At 42.5% G+C, this 20000-nt stretch overlaps 1 protein-coding gene across 1 annotated transcript in view; it reads left to right on the top strand.

Annotated features, from left to right (window-relative positions):
* Positions 1-16401, top strand: part of slit1b (slit homolog 1b) — a gene marked incomplete at both ends in the record, with an annotated part of 121692 nt that extends 105291 nt beyond the window's left edge. Inside the window, 5 exons of the mRNA XM_080722501.1 lie at positions 3984-4144; positions 6848-7062; positions 8649-8773; positions 9559-9797; positions 16124-16401. Of these exons, the coding sequence (XP_080578627.1) occupies positions 3984-4144; positions 6848-7062; positions 8649-8773; positions 9559-9797; positions 16124-16401 (1018 nt within the window). The remainder of the gene's footprint in view (positions 1-3983; positions 4145-6847; positions 7063-8648; positions 8774-9558; positions 9798-16123) is intronic.
* Positions 16402-20000: the final 3599 nt, after the last annotated feature.

Raw genomic sequence — 20000 nt, 5'->3', positions numbered from 1 at the left:
AGAAGTAAAAGTATTGGAAATTGGAAATACTCAAGTAAAGTACAAATACCTAAACATTGTACAAAAAGCACTTAAGTAAATGTACTTGGTTACTTTACCCCACTGATTAAGATCTTGTCAGACTCTCTGGTGGTGACTCAGCCACTTAGCTGACATCGTTGCAGCTCTGAAACCTAGCAACGATCTGACCTCACAATAGAATATTACTTTTCTTACTTATTTCCTTTATATCATCTCTGTCGGTTGGAAGAATCCATGTACTCTAGATTGATCTGACAGCCATTGCTACAAGAGATCTCCATATCTGGGCATAAAACAGACAAGGATGTAATTAATTTGCAAGTGTGATCTGGGAATGCCCATTGCCCATATCTGGTGATGTCAGAGCAGCAAACCCATTCTGTTAAGAGTGGTTCCCCTACATCACAGTGACATCAGAACATGATGTCAGAGTGATGTCACAGTGACAAGGGAACCAATAGACTGTAGAAATGTGTACTTACTGACTGACTGAAGGACTGACACAGACAGAGACAAGCTACGACATTTCTCATGGTATACAACAACAAAAGTAGCAGATCTAACAGTACAAGCATAAAACGCCACGTGCCACGTTTCGAGCTTGTGGATCTGTTACTTTTGATGCATTTGTGTGACGCACTAGCATGATCACGTAGGGCATTCCTTAACACCCAAGGGGCCAAACTCGTTCAGTAACGAGATAAGGCCACTAGAGGTCGCTCTGCCAAAAGGAGTTGTCTCCTTCCTCAACGAGAAAACAAAGGGTTAACTGTGCAGCATGCTGTGCGCATGCTGTGTGCCCTGTGAAAGACCCTGGTCCATATGTCATAATGTGTCTAGGCTGCATTGATTTCTATTCTATGCTGAAACATAAAAAGGGCTTTATCTCTGAATAAGGTGCAAAGAACACCAGGGAAGCAGAGATCTGATTGTTTTCACGGCGACACTTTACCGCGATGGTCGGCCCCGGTTTGGATTTTAGTTTCGCGAGCGTTTGTAAACAAATGGATTATCTTCCTCAATCGTCAGTGGACACTCACGTGCACACGCACAAAGCTTCCGAAGCTCTTCAAAAGCGTAAGTGAACGGCGGCACCAGCAACAGCTAGAAATGTTAGAAACCTTGGCTTCCCATGTGTTAAAAAAAAGTTAAAATATGGAGATATGAGGTTTGTTTCTGCCCGATAGCAACAATATATAGTTCCCAATTAAGACATAACTTAATTAAGAATTAAGTTAATTTAAATGACCATGCTGTAGGAGTCGCTACAGAGATCACCCACTAACCCCTGCTCTGCACCAGCTGGTCACCCCTGCTCATATACTGATAATAAACACACTGTTTTGGAATATCGACGACTCGCTGTAGGATTTGTATCGACTGCTTAATTTTAATAATCAGAGCCCAGAGGCGGTCGACAGCTCACCTTTTGCGCAACAACTTAATTAAGATGTTGAGTGGCTGGGTGGTAGTCTGAGACTGGATCTGATTCCAGCCATTCGGAACAATCATATTAATAATATTAATAATCATATAAATATAAATAATAATACATTTTATTTATTTTCATTTTTGCTAAATCACAAAGCGCTGCAGGGTTTAAAAACAATGGCATAAAATTAACAAAGGCAAGAAAGAAAATCGAAGAAAACAAATTTGGCAACACCATAAGACCCTTCTTAGGGTAGAAGAAAAATGAATTAAGGCATAATTAAGTAACACTGGGGAGGTGGGGGCCCTGATTTTAATATCTCTCCTCTAGTCATTCATTTTCATCCCTACCTTCTGGCCAGGCAGAATTAAAAGGAATGCATTTTCTTGTTTTTTTCTTTTTTTATGTTTGATAACATGACAATTTAACAATGTAATAAATTACGTTAGGCATATTAATCCTGGCGTCCCTATTGGTCCAAATTTAAATTAAGTAGCAAGTAGCCGATGCTATTTCTGTTGTATAATGAAGTATATACCATAGGTCTTCAACAGAGGGTCTGGGACCCCTAGGGGGTCCTCAGAGTTACTACAGGGGGTCCTCCAAATCTTCCAATCCTTTTTATATTAACAACTTGAACCATAGTGTCCATATTCTGAGAACTGTAGCCAAAAATAGCAGATGTACAAGCTCACAACACGTTATTTTCGGCAAAGAGTTTTGGTGTAGAGGGGAAAAAGGGCAGACCAAGTATAGAGTGAAAGGTCAAGTTTATTAAGTATTGACGGTTCAAGTGGTGTCAAACGATTAAACTATATGGAATCTATGAAAAGGTTGTGGGGGTCCCTGGCTGCTTCATCTCTCTCTTAGCTAAGGGGTCCTTGGCCTGAAAACGGTGAAGACCCCTGGTATATACTGTGTATGGCTTTGGTGGTGAAGAACATTCTTATTTGGATGTTCACAAACTGAATCCTGACTGACAGAGTTGTGTGTGCCCTCCTGCGTGTGAGAGAGAGGATTTTTTATTTTAAAATAAAATCTGTTTAAAAATGCAGTCAATTAAATGAAGTCCCCTCACATCTGTATGCAAATTACATCCTGCACATAATTCTACCTTCATTTAAACTCTGAACTCTATCTGGGGAGAGAGTCTGGGAAATACTGTAGGTGCGTTATTGCTCTGAGTCTAATGATCATTACATCCTGATGTGAAAGAATATATTTCAAAAGAAGTAAAAAAATAAGTAAAATAAAGGTTGTTATTCATATGGGCAATCAAAATATTTATTCTGATCTCATAATTAAATTTGACACAATGGGGGCATGGTGGTGCAGTGGTTAGCGCTTCGCCTCACAGCTAGAAGTTCCTGGGTTCGATTCCCGCCGGGGGACGCTGTGGGCGCTGGAGGTGTATTTCTCCCTCCGCGTCATCAGCGCCCACACCCTAGGTGGGGTCGGCGATAGGGCCTTTCTGTGTGGAGTTTGCATGTTCTCCCCATATCTCCTACGGTTGATACCCTCACAAAAACATGCAGTAATCCTGGTCTCAATAATGCCTCCCCCTGGCCAGCCGGGGCGCTTGATGGAGGGGAAAGGAACTGGATTACATAGGCAATTGGCACTGGGCGAAAAGGGGTTGCAAAATCGTGGGATGAAAATTATAAGAAAAACATTTTTTTTGACACACTGACTATCAAGAAAATTTAAACTTGGCACTTCATGTCAGAAAGGTTGCCGAACCCTGCTGCCTGGGTTAAGATCAAAAAAAAAAGAAAAAAAGAAATGAACAGCGTCGCGCCATTGGTTTCTACAGGCCCGAAATGAAGCCTATTTTTTCAGCGAGTGCAAATCCGATATCTTTTGACATCCGCTCCGGAAATTAACACGGAAATGAATCAAATGAATCCTATTGGCTGGAGGGCAGGTCTTCACGCTGCATAACCAGTAGAAAACCTCAAAATATAGCCTACTTTATCATAAAAATTAATGTGACCATATGATGATGTAAAAAATACTTTAAACTAGTGATTGAAAATATAAAGTGTTCATGAAAATGTTTACTAAGATAATAAAATCAAGTGTAAAGTTCGTAAAAATCTCATACTTACATTGAGCTGAAGGTTTCTTGACACCAGTAGAAGGTGAAATAGACATCAAAGGGGGCTTGAGCCCCTGCCCTTTTACCTATCTGTAAAAAGTGCCCTCTCCAGACCATGAATGCAGTTTTTACTATGGTGAAAGAAACGCAAATGCCCCCCTTTCCATGCCATACCTGAAGGCAGCATTCAAGAGAATCGCCTTGTCCAAACTCTCCTGAACTTGAATGCAGCATCTTATGTTGAAAGAATTGTCCTCTCTGTGTAGAAATCAACCATCGAAAATAGCCAACCTCCAAGCTCACAACGCGTCGCACTGCAACGTCTTGTGAGCTTGGCGGTCTGCCATTTTCGATATTTTCACCAAAAGTGCCCTTTTAGAAATTTCAGCCCCTGCCTCTCTAACATTCTCTGCATGTTCCTGGTCCACACAGTGCCGAGACGGTGAACGACGGACACTTCCACACGGTGGAGCTGGTGACCTTTGACCGCATGGTGAACCTGTCGGTGGACGGAGGGGAGCCCACCACGCTGGGCAGCCTGGGGAGGAGCGGGGGGCAGCCGCTGAGCAGGGAGGCCCCTCTGTATGTGGGAGGTGAGACCCTGCGTTATGCACCCAAATACATACTGTACTGAGAGGCCCCTCTGTATGTGGGAGGTGAGACCCCATGTTATGTTATGCACCCAAATACATACTGTACTGTACTGCCCCGCTGTATGTGGGAGGTGAGACCCCACGTTATGCACCCATACATACTATACTGAGAGGCCCCACTGTATGTGGGAGGTGAGTTATACACCCAAATACATACTGTACTGAGAGGCCCCTCTGTATGTGGGAGGTGAGACCCCATGTTATGTTATGCACCCAAATACAGAAAACGTACAAATTTGAAACTTAATTGGAGATATGAGGTTTGCCCGACAGTGATGAAATACATACTGTACTGACGAGAGAGGCCCCGCTGTATGTGGGAGGCAGAGCTGTCTATTGGAGAGTTACACCACCTCCATACACTTCATAGGGACAGGTCTTCTACGTAGACTTCTATTGGCGAATAGTGACAAAGCGCTGGACCGGAAGTTTACGGAATGCATTGGAGTCTATGGGGAAATAGTGACATTTCAAGCTACTTATAACCACGTGACCAGTGCTGTTTTCTGCCCCCGCACTGGCGCAACTCTCCAATAGATGGCTCTTCCACATGGACATACTGTATGACATCATCAACTTGTGACGGGAATGTCCCAATAGACCAATTATTTGTTAACAAACATTAAGACTGAATGCACAGGTGTTCCATGAGATGAGATGAGATTAAACTAAATGCGCTTATGACTATATCGGTAGGCACAATTATTACATAATCGTCTAATCACAATTATTTTGTCATAATCGTCATAATCATTTACATTTTCAAAAATAGTGGTAATAGCAGCTCTAAAAGCGCATGAGTGTATGAGTGTCAGCTACTTTATACCACTCGGTAAGACACCCAACATTATTCACCAGATACAGAACAATGAAGTGCACCTGCGTGCAGTGCACCATCGTCTCTTGTTTCTCCACTCCCACAGAGACACAGTCGATTATTTAAATCGTGTCCTTGGCCTTGCCTTGATCCTTGACCCCTTCCACCGAAGACCGTATAATCCATGGGTCTTCTTGACCACCCTAGGTCACATGTTTTACAGCTATTATCATACCTGAGAGGAGCCTGTGCTGTATAATACAACAACTGTCTTCTCCTGTCGGCCATGCTGCAGCTCCACAGCAGCAGCAGCAGCAGCAGCATGGGATTTAACCAATTTAGGCCTAGGATTATTGAATGCTTTAACCAGTGAAAAATAGCAGATATACAAGCTCACAGCGCGGCACCGAGTGCCGCGCTGCGAGCTTGTAGATCTGCTATTTTTGAAAAAAAGTCGTGAAAATGTGTGCAAATCTTTGAATATATGTATTTTCAAAGTGAACGTTTGTAACTCAAATTTTGCTTCTGGGGGGTCCCTGGAACTAAATATTTTGAGATGGGGGTCCGTGGCCAAATACATATCATTTTGGGGGTCCTTCACATGAAAAGGTTTGAGCACCACTGACATGGTAGTCTCTCAAGAACAGACTAACTGAGCTCCAGTTCAAGTGAAAAGGACCTTTTCTTTGACGATGGCTGGCCAGATTGCTGACATAGAAACAGAGGGTTTTTCAAAAAGTCTTAGAAGGATTCAAGAGACACTTATAGAATCGGGTCAAAATTCAAATTTTCACGTTTTTTCGAAAATAGCAGATCTACAAGCTCGAGCTTGTATAGCTGCTATTTTTCAATAGTTAAAGCATAAAATAATGATACACAATAATATGTACCCGTTCTGAATGGATTTAAGTGCATCGCTTATATTTGGCCGGTATATATTGATATACTTCACATTATCTAGGCTTGACCTACGGGGTCGACGGTTTTATGTTTAAGGACAGATCCGGCCACTGGTGTCAAAGGGATTTTACATTTCCTCCTCACCTTCTGGTTGTTTATATTCCACCCGGGAAGCATGGACTGAGAATCAAGAAAAAAAGGTGACATACTGTAGCTATTGGAGGCAAAGCGTCAACAACAGCCTATGTATTTCCAAACTAATCAAGCATCCTCTTTGCACTCCCTGTTGACACTTTCAATTGACAACAAAAGACCAGTCAGAGAAATCATGGACCTATATTCTATAGGGCTGTCACGATGATGACATTTTACATGGCGTTTAATTGTCACTCAAATACTTGTGATTAACGATTTATTTGTTTTTGTTGTTGATAATTACATTTCTGTTTGGCTTGTAGGCTTTGAAGTTGCACATGGCAGATATGACTCATAATTTGACACAACCTAAATATGCAAAGAAATGACTGACATATTTGACAACTGTATACTTAAAAACGAACATTGATAGTGGGAATAGCCGATCAACAAGCTTGTAGATCGGCTATTTCCACTATTTTTGACAATGTTTGAAAATATCTGAACATCTTTCAACATGTAAATGATTATGACGATTATGACAAAATAATTGCGATTATATCAAATAATTATTATTAGACGTAATAATCGTGACAGGCCTACTTACAGTATATAGTCGTAAGCACATTTAGTGCATCTCAGCAACACAGCAACACACAGACACACACCCACCCACCCCTTGAATTTGTCCGGCGCACCCTTTTCTCTCCAGCTCTCTGCTTCACCTATATTTTCCTGTCTGTCTCTCTCTCTCTCTCTCTCTGCATCCTTCTTACCTGGCCTTCCCCCAGGCATGCCCGAGGAGGTGCTGCCCTCCTCCTCCCAGGGCCTGTCCTCGCAGACGCTCAACTTCTCCAGCTTCCACGGCTGCATCAGGAACCTGTACATCAACCACGAGCTGCAGGACTTCACCAGGAGCCACATGAACCCGGGGGTGGTGCCGGGCTGTCAGCCCTGTCAGAAGCTCTACTGCCTGCACGGCCTCTGTCAGCCCAACGCCGCACAGGTACAGCACTGGGGCATTAACCACTTGTAATTTCTGCAAGTCGACTCGACTCAGTGAAAAGTTGAGTTGAAGTCGACATTATCGTTTGATGACGTCATCACATCACACACGAACGACCCCCCAATTATTTTGGGGGGTCCCCAGATGATTAACTTAATGTGCAACTTTGTTTTCTCACTCAACTGTAAAAAAACAACATAAAGTTTAAGTGTATAGAGGGTATCTTCACATTTCTAAAGTGCCAATTTAAGGACTTTTTAATACCTCTAAAATGACAAATTAAACATTGTCCAAATTGTCAAATATATAGAGGCAGAAATAGCCGATCTACATGTTCACAATGCCTCGCAACGCGAGGCATTGTGAGCATGTAGATCTGCTATTTTCACAATAGAACGTTTTTCTTTTCTTTTTTTTCAACTTCGACTTTCGACTTTCTCTGGTGGGAGTCGACTTGTGTAATGAAGTCGACTGAGTCGACTTGTCGACTTTTTCATTAATGCCCAATACACACAGGAAGACTTCTGACTTCTGGACAACATTTAGATCTTTTGTTTTATTTTGTTTTCATACAATAATACAAAAACATCACACCAGAGTGAAGTGAGCGGTGCTGCTGCTGCTGGTGATGATAGAGTTTGTAGATCAGCTATTTTTGGCAAATGTTCCGCCCCAGGATAACGGATGGTGGGGATGTTTTGATTATCTCGATAATATTGTAAATCGCAATGTCTGTCACAATAATCGTGACATGACATTTTCATATCGTCCCAATCCTAACGTCTCATCATTATATTGTTCAATCATAAAAGGGACATACCGTACGTATTTGAAGACCTGTCCATTTTTCATGGACATACATATCACAAAGCCACGTATTGGAGCGACTAGCACTGCTCAAAAATGAATAGGGTTGGGTATCGTCGGCGATACTTTTAATGGTATCGATTCACTGACGTCGATACTAACGAGTATCGGTTCACGTAAAAACGAACGATACCTTGTTTCGATACTTTTGAATGCACCCCTTGCCGGTCGCATCTGTAACAGTTGGGCTACTGAAAGTTTAATGACTGCTTTAATAGGCTACACTCGTTACTGTGAAAATAGCCGAGAATAGCCTATAATATTTATTATTATGATAATGATCCAACGTCTATAAAATAGCCCATAGAAAAAGGCAAATAATAATTATAATAATAATAATAAATAAAAAGTATCAAAAATGGTATTGAAAAAGGTATCGTATCGATTCCCAGGTATCGAAAAAGGTATCGTATCGATTAAAAGGTGAACGATACCCATCCCCAAAAATGAATGAATGAATTGTGTGTGTATGTGTGCGTGCGTGCGTGCGTGCGCGTGACTGATGTCAGGCCATTTTCGACTGAATTTATTTTGAGGGACAAATTTTAGATTTCTAATTATGATGTGTTTATAAAATCAGTTAAATCAGTTTGAGATTTCTTACATTTGGACGATGAGTCTTTAGTGCATAATTATGCCAAATCCATTACAATCCTTTAGTTAGAATTGACCTTAAAGTTCCAGCTCTAAAGTGTGAACTGAATCTATTCCTCCTACAGGGTCCTCAGTGCTACTGTCAGCCAGGCTGGACGGGGCAGCACTGTGACCAGCCTACAGCAGGGGGCGCTGCAGCGGAGGTGGACGCTGCCCCGGTGGCAGAAGCCAACCCCTGTCAAGGAAACAAGTGAGTTGTTGTCTTTTGTGTAGCTCAGTGGTTCTCATCCCCAGATGACCACATGACAATTTAAGGACTTTTAAGACATTTGTAATAACTGGGGGAAAAAACAGATAAACAAATGAAATGATAAAAGACCATTACTGCATCAAAAGTGATCAACAACAAACACCAAACATTGGCCAAATTGTCAAATAATATTAAAGATTGTGAAAATGGCTGATCAACAAGCTATGTAATGCCTCAACTCCCACAATTCCAATTGCTTGTCAGGGTGGGGGGTCCCAGTTCAAATTAGATTTTTGGGGGGTTTGCCTCCTGAAAAGTTTGAGAGCCACTGGTGAGGTTAACCACTTAAAGGAAGGGTAAAATGCTATAGAGTAACAGGAGTCTGTCCAGTAACAGGGGTCTGTCCAGTAACAGGGGTCTCTGTGTCTCTCCAGCTCGTTATTAAACAGACACATGCATTTTCAGCTCGGAAATTGTATTTTCTGTTTATCAAAGAGTTGGAGTGTGACTGAACAAACACTCTATAAGTCTATAGCAATAATTTACTACCGCGATTTAGAATACCGAAGTCCTGACTTCACTCCACAACACCTGGTAGACACAGTAGTATTGGAATTAAGATTTGCTTATGGGAATTCCAATGGGGGAAAAGAATTACTCTGTGACCCAGGCCGATAGCGCCCTCTAGCGGCGGTGCCGTCAAACTTCGGGCGCTCCATTACCCTCTCCTCTCCTACATTTCCTCTTTCCTCAACTCCCTCTGTCTGTCGTATGCATTCCTGCAGGTGCGTGAAGGGTTCGTGCGTGGCGCTAGGCGCACAGACGTACCGCTGCGACTGCGACGAGGGCTACCGCGGTGCCCTGTGTCACCTGCAGGGGGAGCTGGCGGCGGCGGTGTCGGAGGCAGCAGCAGAGGGCCCGTCATGCCAGGGGCTGCAGTGTCAACATGGACAGTGCCAGGAGACTGAGGACGGGCCGCGCTGTGTCTGTGACCCAGGCTACAATGGGGACAACTGTGACACAGGTATAAGCAGTGTTGGGCAATATTACTTAGGAGAGTAATCGTTACATATTACTTATTACTCCTTGGAAAAAGTAATAATATTATATTACTTATTACTTGGAATCAAGAGTAATATATAATATATTAAGTTATATTACTTTTTTTATTTTTTTATTTTGTTTTACCCCGCAAAAGAAAAGAGATGTAGGGTACAACGACACAATCTGTTTAGCCAGCTCCTTTTAGAACATAATCCAATTTATTGGAAAAATAAGTCTCCAATCAGCCAAACAAGCTTTATTTGACAGCCGTGATCAGTGCATTTACAAGCCTGATACAAATTTAAAACTGTCAGTAATTTTGACCCTATAGGCTCTGTATGGTCTTTCCCTCAGAATAAAGGGATATAGTCAGAAAGCAGCCTACTTTATTAGGAGTATCTGTAAATTGAAAAACAATCCAGCACCACGGAGATGAAGAGAAACTACTTCTCCCTGTGTGTGAGATACGGGAGCTTGTGTCTTTGTGTGTAAATGAGAAGAGGAGGGTCTCTCTCTCTCTCTCTCTCTCTCTCTCTCTCTGTGTGTGTGTGTGTGTGTGTGTGTGTGTGTGTGTGTGTGTGTGTGTGTGTGTGTGTGTGTGTGTGTGGCAACGCAATCTACGACTCGCTGCGCTACTGTGTCAAGTTGACCTAGGCTCTCAGAGGACTTCAAAAGAAGTTAACGACCGTCAATTAAGCAGCTGCATGCGCATGATGCGCTGCTCTCCTCTCCTGCCAGAGAGGCACAAGTAACGAGTAACGAGGTGTTTTTTTGGCGGAGTAAAGCGTTATATATTACCGTTTTTGGCAGAGTAATACCTTACACTACTCGTTACTGGATAAAGTAATAATATTACAGTAATATATTATTAGTAATTCGTTACTGCCCAACACTGGGTATAAGATACGGCATGTTATCTATTGCTTATGTTCTTATGCAGGGACGTGCAGAGAATTTTTGAGAGGCAGGGGCTGAAATTTCTAAAAGGGCCTTTTGGTGAAAATATCGAAAATAGCAGACCTCCAAACTCACAAGCTTGGAGGTCGGCTATTTTCGGTACTTGATATACCACACTAAACTTAAGCATAAAAAAGGAAGTACTGGAGGTGTGGCGTACGGCATGGATTCCTACACAGTGAGGGCAATTCATTCAGCATAAGATGCTGCATTCAAGTTCAGGAGAGTTTGGACGAGGCAATTCTCTTGAATGCTGCCTTCAGGTATGCCATGGAAAGGGGGCATTTGCGTTTATTTTACCGTAGTAAAAAACTGCATTCATGCTCTGTAGAGGGCACTTTATACAGATGGATAAAAGGGCAGGGGCTCAAGCCCCGTTTGATATCTATGTGTGCACGTACCTGTTATTTTTTAAAGTCGACTGAATGAGCGGGTTGGGGTTCTTTACTGATGAAATAACTGTACTTATGTTATATTTTGGCATTCTCATAAACAATAAATATCGTTTAGAAAACAGAGAGTAAGGAGTGCATCTGTTTGGCTGTAGAGTAAAAATCTCCCAGGAAAGGTGTTCTTTGGTAGTCAGGTGACAAAAGTGATGCAGAAAAGGTTAGACCAAGGCACTCTTTGCCCACACCCTAGGTGGGGTTGGCAAAAGGGCCTTTCTGTGTGGAGTTTGCATGTTCTCCCCGTGTCTCCTAGGGTAGATACCCTCACAAAAACATGCAGTAATCCTGGTCTCTATAAAGCCTCCCCCTGGCCAGCCGGGGCGCCTGATGGAGGGGAATGGAACTGGTTGGAATAACGTGTTCCTTCCACGCGCTACGTCCAACCGGGGAAGCTCCCCCTGTCAGGTGATAAGAAGCGGCCTGCTCACTCCTCATGCATTGAAGGAAGCATGAGCTCAGTTCGGGGCCCTCCCCAGGTTGGCAGAGGGAGAGTAGAGCCCAGGATCACAGCTTAGGCAATAGAGGCCTTTCTGGGCCCGCCCCTTTCCCCCCTCCCCCTGAGCGGCAGCCATGATGGAGTCACTGCTGCAGCAGTGTGTGTCTATGTCTATGTCTATGGAGATGGGACTTTTAATGAAATTAGTCATTACCAGTCCCATCTCCATGATATTTAGATCTAATTCCTTCGCCAGTTCCATCCGCATGATTTGTAGATCTAATTCTATGAGTCCCATCCCCATGATTTGTAGGTCTAATACCATCGCCAGTCCCATCCTTATGATTTGTAGATCTAATTCTATCTGTTCCATCTCAATTATGTTTAGGTCTAATTCCATCGCCAGTTCTATCCTTATGATTTGTAGATCTAATTCCATCAGTCCCATCTCAATTATGTGTAGGTCTAATTCCATCGCCAGTTCCATCCACATGATTTGTTGATCTAATTCTATATAGTTCCATCCTCATGATTTGTAGATCTAATTCCATCGCCAGTCCCATCCTTATGATTTGTTGATCTAATTCTATCAGTCCCAACTCCATGTTCTTTAGATCTAATTCGATAGTCACATCCCCATGATTTGTAGATCTAATTCCATCACCAGTCCCATCTCCATAATGTGTAGGTCCAATTCCATCGGCAGTTTTGCCAGTTCCATCTGTATGATTTGTAGATCTAATTCCATCAGTCCCATCTCAATTATGTGTAGGTATAATTCCATCGCCAGTTCCATCCACATGATTTGTAGATCTAATTCTATACAGTTCCATCCTCATGATTTGTAGATCTAAATCCATCGCCAGTCCCATCCTTATGATTTGTAGATCTAATTCTATCAGTCCCATCTCAATTATGTGAAGGTCAAATTCTATAGCCAGTTCCATCCCCATGATTTGTAAGTCTAATTTGATACAGTCCCATCTCCATATTCTTTAGATCTAATTCCCATGATTTGTAGATCTAATTCCATCACCAGTTCCATCCCCATAATGTGTAGGTACAATTCCATCGCCAGTTTCGCCAGTTTCATCCGCATGATTTGTAGATCCTTCCCAATGATTTGTAGATCTAATTCCACCGCCAGCTCTATCCTTATGATTTGTAGATCTAATTCTATTAGTCCCATCTCAATTTTGTGTAGGTCTAACTCCATAGCAAGTTCCATCTGCATGATTTGTAGATCTAATTCCATACAGTCACATCCCCATGATTTGTAGATCTAATTCCATCACCAGTTCCATCCCCATAATGTGTAGGTCTAATTCCATCACCAGTTCCATCTGCATGATTTGTAGATCTAATTCTATCTGTCCCATCCCCATCATCTGTAGGTCTAATTCCATCACCAGTTCCATCTGCATGATTTGTAGATCTAATTCTATGAATCCCATCCCCATGATTTGTTGGTCTAATTCCATCGCCAGTCCCATCCTTATGATTTGTAGATCTAATTCCGTCACCAGTCCCATCCCTATCATTTGTATGTCTAATTCTATAGCTAGTTCCATCCACATGATTTGTAGATCTAATTCATGTGCCGAATCTGAAGCCGGTGGGACGAACGTTTCTTGAGATAAGTGGATTACATACATACATACTCACAGAGATTTGTCACATTTATTGTAAGCAGATGAATTATGTGGATGGGACTGTATCAAATTAGACCTTCAAATCATGGGGATGGAACTGGCGATGGAATTAGATCTAAACATAATTGAGATGTGACTGATAGAATTAGATCCACAAATCATGCGGATGAAACTGGCGATAGAATTGGACCTACACATCATGGGGATGGGACTGGTGATGGAATTAGATCTACAAATCATGACGATGGAACTATATAGAATTAGATCTACAAATCATGCGGATAGAACTGGCGATGGAATTAGACCTAAACATAATTGAGATGGGACTGATAGAATTAGATCTACAAATCTTAAGGATGAGACTGGCGATGGTATTAGACCTACAAATCATGGGGATGGGACTCATAGAATTAGATCTACAAATCATGAGGATGGAACTATATAGAATTAGATCAACAAATCATGTGGATGGAACTGGCGATGGAATTATACCTACACATAATTGAGATGGGACTGAGGAATTAGATCTACAAATCATAAGGATAGAACTGGTGGTGAAATTACATATAAAAATCATTGGGATGGATCTGATAAAATTAGATCAACACATCATGCGGATAGAACTGGCGATGGAATTAGACCTAAACATAATTGAGATGGAACAGATAGAATTAGATCTACAAATCATAAGGATGGGACTGGCGATGGAATTAGATCTAAATATCATGGAGATGGGACTGGTAATGACTAATTTCATTAAAAGTCCCATCTCCATAGACATAGACATAGACACACACTGCTGCAGCAGTGACTCCATCATGGCTGCCGCTCAGGGGGAGGGGGGAAAGGGGCGGGCCCAGATAGGCCTCTATTGGCACCGGGTGAAAAAATGGGTTACAAAAATCGTGGGATAAAAATTTTAGGGAAAAAAAAAAAAAAAAAAAAAAAAAAAGACCAAGGCACTCTTGAGAGACAGTTAAAAAGCCTTTATTTTAGGGCTAATGCATGGCAAGAATAAAAAAAATCACCCACACGTTGCGGCACACAATGCCTTCTTCAGGGTGACTCCTTCAGTCACCCTGTTCTTGCCATGCATTAGCCCTAAAATAAAGGCTTTTTAACTGTCCCTCAAGAGTGCCTTGGTCTAACTTCTTCTGCAATAAATATCGTTGCTGTCGGGCAGAAACCTCTTATCTCCATATTCTATCTTTTTGTGTTTTTTGGTAAATCAAACGACTTAAATTCGTAAACACTTGATCATACTACGGTGTACGGTGACACAAAAGTATCAAAAGTAGCAGATCCTCAAGCGTGTAGATCTGCTACTTTTGCATCCTTTTAAATCCTGAAAAGTTTCCCTTTTGGACGTTCAAGGTTTCCATCCGTCAGAGGCGACATACGTTTTATAAAAAGATAAAACTGATATTGTTGTTTAGATGATATGGACAAGTATGTAAATATCAAAAGTTGTCCTTTATACCTTGCCCTACATGTTATATCATTAGCTATATTGACTTAAGACTTGGGAGAGACTCAGTGGTTGTCCTTATTTGAAACTCATGTTAGGTTTCGGAAAGTACTTTGTTTGTACAGTTCACTGAGGCAGCCCTTTCATAGCGCCGTGTCCTCACTTCAGGTGAATGTACCAATCTGTCTGTGCGGCCCTGATAACTTGAATGGATTTGAATGAGTGTACCACTGGTGAATATATCCCCACATATACAAAGGCAAGGAGTCAATAGTCCATGTTTGGGGAGACCTTGAGATTCCACTCAAGTGTGGTACAGATATCTTCCATCTGAAAGGCATGAATAGCCTTTACAAAATGTTTGGTAGTACAAAATGTTGTTGTAGTTATGATACTGTGATACTTCAGAGATATTGAATGCTACATTTCAGACGAGGATTCTCTTTTAGGAACTAACCTCAATTTATTCTATGTATGACAGAGATGACATGAGGTCATTCTGTTCCCTGGGGACTGGGCACTTACACAGTCACAGAACCTCTGATGTGCAACTCCTCATTGTAAAGATAAGATCTTGTCATGGCTCAAAACCACACAGAATATGATATTTGCCCGTGAGAATATCAGATATGTGCCACAACAGCCTAGAAATTACATTTTCTGATCTAGCACAAGTGCACTCTAAAATCTTCCGATTTGCGTCATTCTATAGAATTCTATAGATATGATCCTGACCAACCTTATATGAATCTCCATAAGTGACTATCGTCTCTGTCGGGTGGAAACCATCATGTCCAAAAACCCAAACTGTTACATTTCAGGATTCTGTTTTAAAAAGTACACAATAGCAATAGCATCAAAAGTAGCAGATCTACAAGCTCAAAATGGGTTGCTTTGCGCAGCGTTTCGAGCTTGCAGATCTGCTACTTTTTATGCTATTGTGTGACACTGTATAGTCTGATCAAGTAGGGCGTTAACCTAGTTCACCTCCAAAATGACTTTTTTTCTATTGATTACTCACACCGTGGTGACTTGAGATCAATAATACTTTTAGTTTTTTGTCTCTATATCCTAAGACAATCATTTGATTGCAATCACTTTACCCCCATCGATTCTGGATGGGGACGCAAAAGCATTTGGGTCCCCTCCCCAATGCGACAAAAAAACAAAAAAATATTATTGAACTGAATTTTCTATGGTGTGAGTAATCAATAGAAAAAAAGTCATTTTGGGGGAGAACTACTCCTTTAATAAAAAAAATTAAAAAAAAAACTCAGACGCCACTGCCTCTAACCACCAGACCACCCTGGTTCGCTCTCTCTTTCTCTCTCTCACGCCCATCAGAGTCCCCGTGTCAAGGCGAGGTGGTGAGGGACTTCCACCGGGTACAGCGCGACGCTGCGCAGTGCCAGACGTCTAAAGCCTTCTCCTGGGTGGAATGCCGGGGCCGCTGCCAGGCGGGCACAGAGCCACCGGGCGCCACCACCGCCACCGCTGCCGCCTCGTGCTGCGCCCCACTGAGGGTGCGGCGCCGGCGGCTGACCTTTGAATGCGACGACGGAACGTCTTTCACACAGGACGTGGAGAAGCCCGTGGAGTGTGGCTGCAAGGACTGTGTGTAGAGCGCTGGATGTGATGGTGACCCACGCGGTACATACGGAAGCACACAGGCACACACACACACACAGGCACATTCAGTCAGGGGTGTCGCACCACATTCTGGGCCCTGGGTACAAGGATTCACTTGCGGGCCCCCCATGAATGTTCTTCATAGGGGGAGGGGGTTTAACCCATTTAGACTGGGGACGCATTACGCATTGTTTTGTGCTTTAACTATTGAAAAATAGTTACAAATGTTTGCTTAAAAAAATACATATATTCAAAGATTTGCACACATTTTCAGAAATAGCAGATCTACAAGCTCGCAGCGTGGCACTCGGTGCCGCGCTGTGAGCTTGTATATCTGCTATTTTTCAATAGCTAAAGTATAAAACAATCAAGGTCCCTCCACCTTGGGCCCTAGTAACGCAGTCCCACTTTTCCCCCCCCTTGCGACACCCCTGCATACAGTTACAGTACAAACTCGGCCAAATAGACTCATGCCTTCATGTGCAAAGATTCACACGTTTAAAGACACATAAGCGCGCATAGCACATTCACCTGTCCATCTAACAAGTCCCTATACATTTACATCATGGTGAATAAATAACGTGTGTGTGTGTGTGTGTGTGTGTGTGCGTGTGTGTGTGCGCGTGTGTGTGTGTGTGTGTGTGTGTGTGTGTGTGTGTGTGTGTGTGTGTGTGCGCGTGTGCGTGTGTGTGCTTTTGTAATGTACAACCCCATCTCTTCCCTTTCAAACACATGAAAGCCACAAAACCTGCCTCAACCTTGCATCACCTGCCACAAAAGCCGGCGCTGCACTAAACTAGCGAACGGCGCCGGCTCATTATTAACGCCCATGCATGGAGATGCCTCTAAACCTGCCCGTGTTCTCCCTTGTTGTGGTGTCGAGCTTGGCCGTCATTAACATGTTCCATTTCAAATGGCTAGTTGAGGCAAAAGGAGCCAATTAACCCGCGCGGCCGCCTTTCCGTAGACATTCGCAACGAGACTCAATGGTAATACAAGATGCTGAACACTTATAGGTAGAGCATTCCTGCATGTCAAAGAAGTTATTTACGAGAGCTGAAAAGTTCTCGCCGCCGCGGTGGGTCCAGCCTTGACGAGCGAGCGTGTGTCAGTGACGGGCGTCGAGGTCTTGCAAGGGGTTGAAAAAATTAGCGAACTGCGAACGCTAATAATACAACACGGCTCGGCTAGTGTCTCTGCAGTCCATGAGTATCGTCTTTCCCTCCCCGCCAACGGTCGCTTGCATCAAGGACTCTTGTCTCTCAATGCGCTTCCATTCTGATTATAATGACGCTAATGAGGATGCTCGCAGAGTTAACAGATTACCTCGCTCCCATCAACACATTGAAATGGTTGGTTTTAAATTACTGGTAATAAATTGTTTAAAAAAAAACGTATAGATCAGTCACATTTTCTGTTTTGTTTAGAACATTTTCGCCTATTATAACATGCCCAAAATAGGGTTGTCAGGTTGAAAGTGGTTAAATAGCAGGCCAAGTAACACAAACAGCCCAAATTAAAGTAGCCTAATACTGTTTGGTTGACGTGCAACTCCACGTGCACGCTGTGTGCTCACCACTTACTGCACCACTAGTGCACATACATACACATGCAGTGCAGCAGACACTTCCCAGGAAAGGTGACAGATACAACCATGCCAGGCAGACGGACAGACAGATGTACGGGTTCGCAAGAAAAAAATAATTAAATTAAAAAAGACCATTACAGCATCAAAAGTCACTGACAAACTATACTATAAAACTGGTCAAACATTGGCCAAATTGTCAAATAATATAAGAAAGAGAGAAAAAAATAGCCTATCTAAACGATCGGCTATTTTCACAATATTTATCTGTGGAAACGGAGAAGCTAATGGCGTTAGGCAGCCTCCGATGGTTTGCTGGCGATGGGGAGTGACACTTCCTGTTTATGGGGGGGGTGGGGGTGGGAAGGTTATAGGTCAGAGTTGAGGGGGTTTCGCTGGGGGGGGGGGGGGGGGGGGGGTCCAACTGCTGCCCTTTGTCCCAATTTTTAGAGAGTGGGTTGGTTGGGGGATGGGGGCGGCGTTTGTGTACGTTTTGCGTGCGTCTGGCCCGGGCACTGTGAGAGCACACTGCCAACCACAGACACCATGTATGTTAATCAGCTTCATTATGGTATAGGATAGGATGCCATTTGGTTATGTCGGAAACAAAGCCCCGCCTCGGTTTATCCTCCCGAGAGACAGCCACCACCACCCACTAGGGATGGGACGATATGAACATTTTATATCACCATTATTGCGACAAAAGAAATCTCGATTTACGATGTTATCGCGATAATCAATATCCATTATCCTGGGGCGGAACATTTGCCAAAAAATTGCAGATCTAACAAGATCTTTTTGGCAAAGACATTTGATAGAGAGTGAAAAAAAGACTGTATCAAGTATGTATATTATAAGTACCTTTTACCAATTATAGAGGGTTTAAGTGGTACAGGATATGCAGCTCGGCAAATAAAAGGTGAATTGATCCCAGTGCATGACGGAGGGCGATATCACGATAAATTAAATCTCCACGATACGATTATCGTGAGCGTTTTTTATCACGATAAACGATAATATCACTTATCGTCCCATCCCTACCACCCACCCAGTGCATGTGCATAACACTCACTACACACACACACACACACACACACACACACACACACACACACACACACACACACACACACGCACACACACACACACACACACACACACACACACAGAAATCTAGCTTTTATATAAGACGGTTATTATTTATATTGTTGTGAAACTAAAAAATAAACGTAATATCTTTTGTTTTAACATTTTTATTTTTGTAGCATTCTTTTTTGTTTTCACTTCCTTTTTTCTCCGGGACTTTGTGTCATGACATCCGAGTTGTGCTATAATAATGGGTGGGCAGTAAAACCTAACGTAGCTTTCGTTGTCACTACCATTGTTTATTATGGCCATGTATATTACACTACAGTAAACTGCCTAACAGATTGTAATATATATTATAATGTTATTATAACGTGTTCCATTTTGACATAGTATTTTTATATGTTGAAATGAAGGATAATGGATGTGTTTTTTTGTTCTCCAACCCCCTGTGTTGTCGCTGTTATATCGGCTCCGTAGATCTTTAGAAATGTATTATTTTGTCTATGCTGCCTGGGCTAAAGTTGCCAAAAACTAAAAAACGAAACAAAGAAAGAAAAAAAAAAGATCCCAATGAATGAATTCTGATCATGTTACAGTAATGTCGTCTTTTACCGGATATAATTATGATTTCCATGCAGATGATGATGATGATGAAGATACATAGTGCTTTTTTTTGTTTTGTTTTGTAATTTATTTCAATAAAGAGTTGTTGTTGGTTTTTCCCCTCTCAACCTTGACATTGGCTGGGTGTGTGTGTGATGTTGTTGCTGTGACCTTTGACCTTGATGTGTCAGGGCTGTCTGCTGACCCCGCTGAGGCTATGAGCACTGACAGCTCCCACACACACACACACATACACGCGCGCGCGCGCACACACACGCCCACACACACACACACACACACACACACACACACACA

Source organism: Nannobrachium achirus (assembly GCF_963921795.1).
Source record: "Nannobrachium achirus genome assembly, chromosome: 3".
In the NCBI taxonomy this organism is placed as follows: domain Eukaryota; kingdom Metazoa; phylum Chordata; class Actinopteri; order Myctophiformes; family Myctophidae; genus Nannobrachium; species Nannobrachium achirus.
Note: the sequence above shows the minus strand (reverse complement) of the source record. Positions and strands in the feature narration are given on the sequence as shown.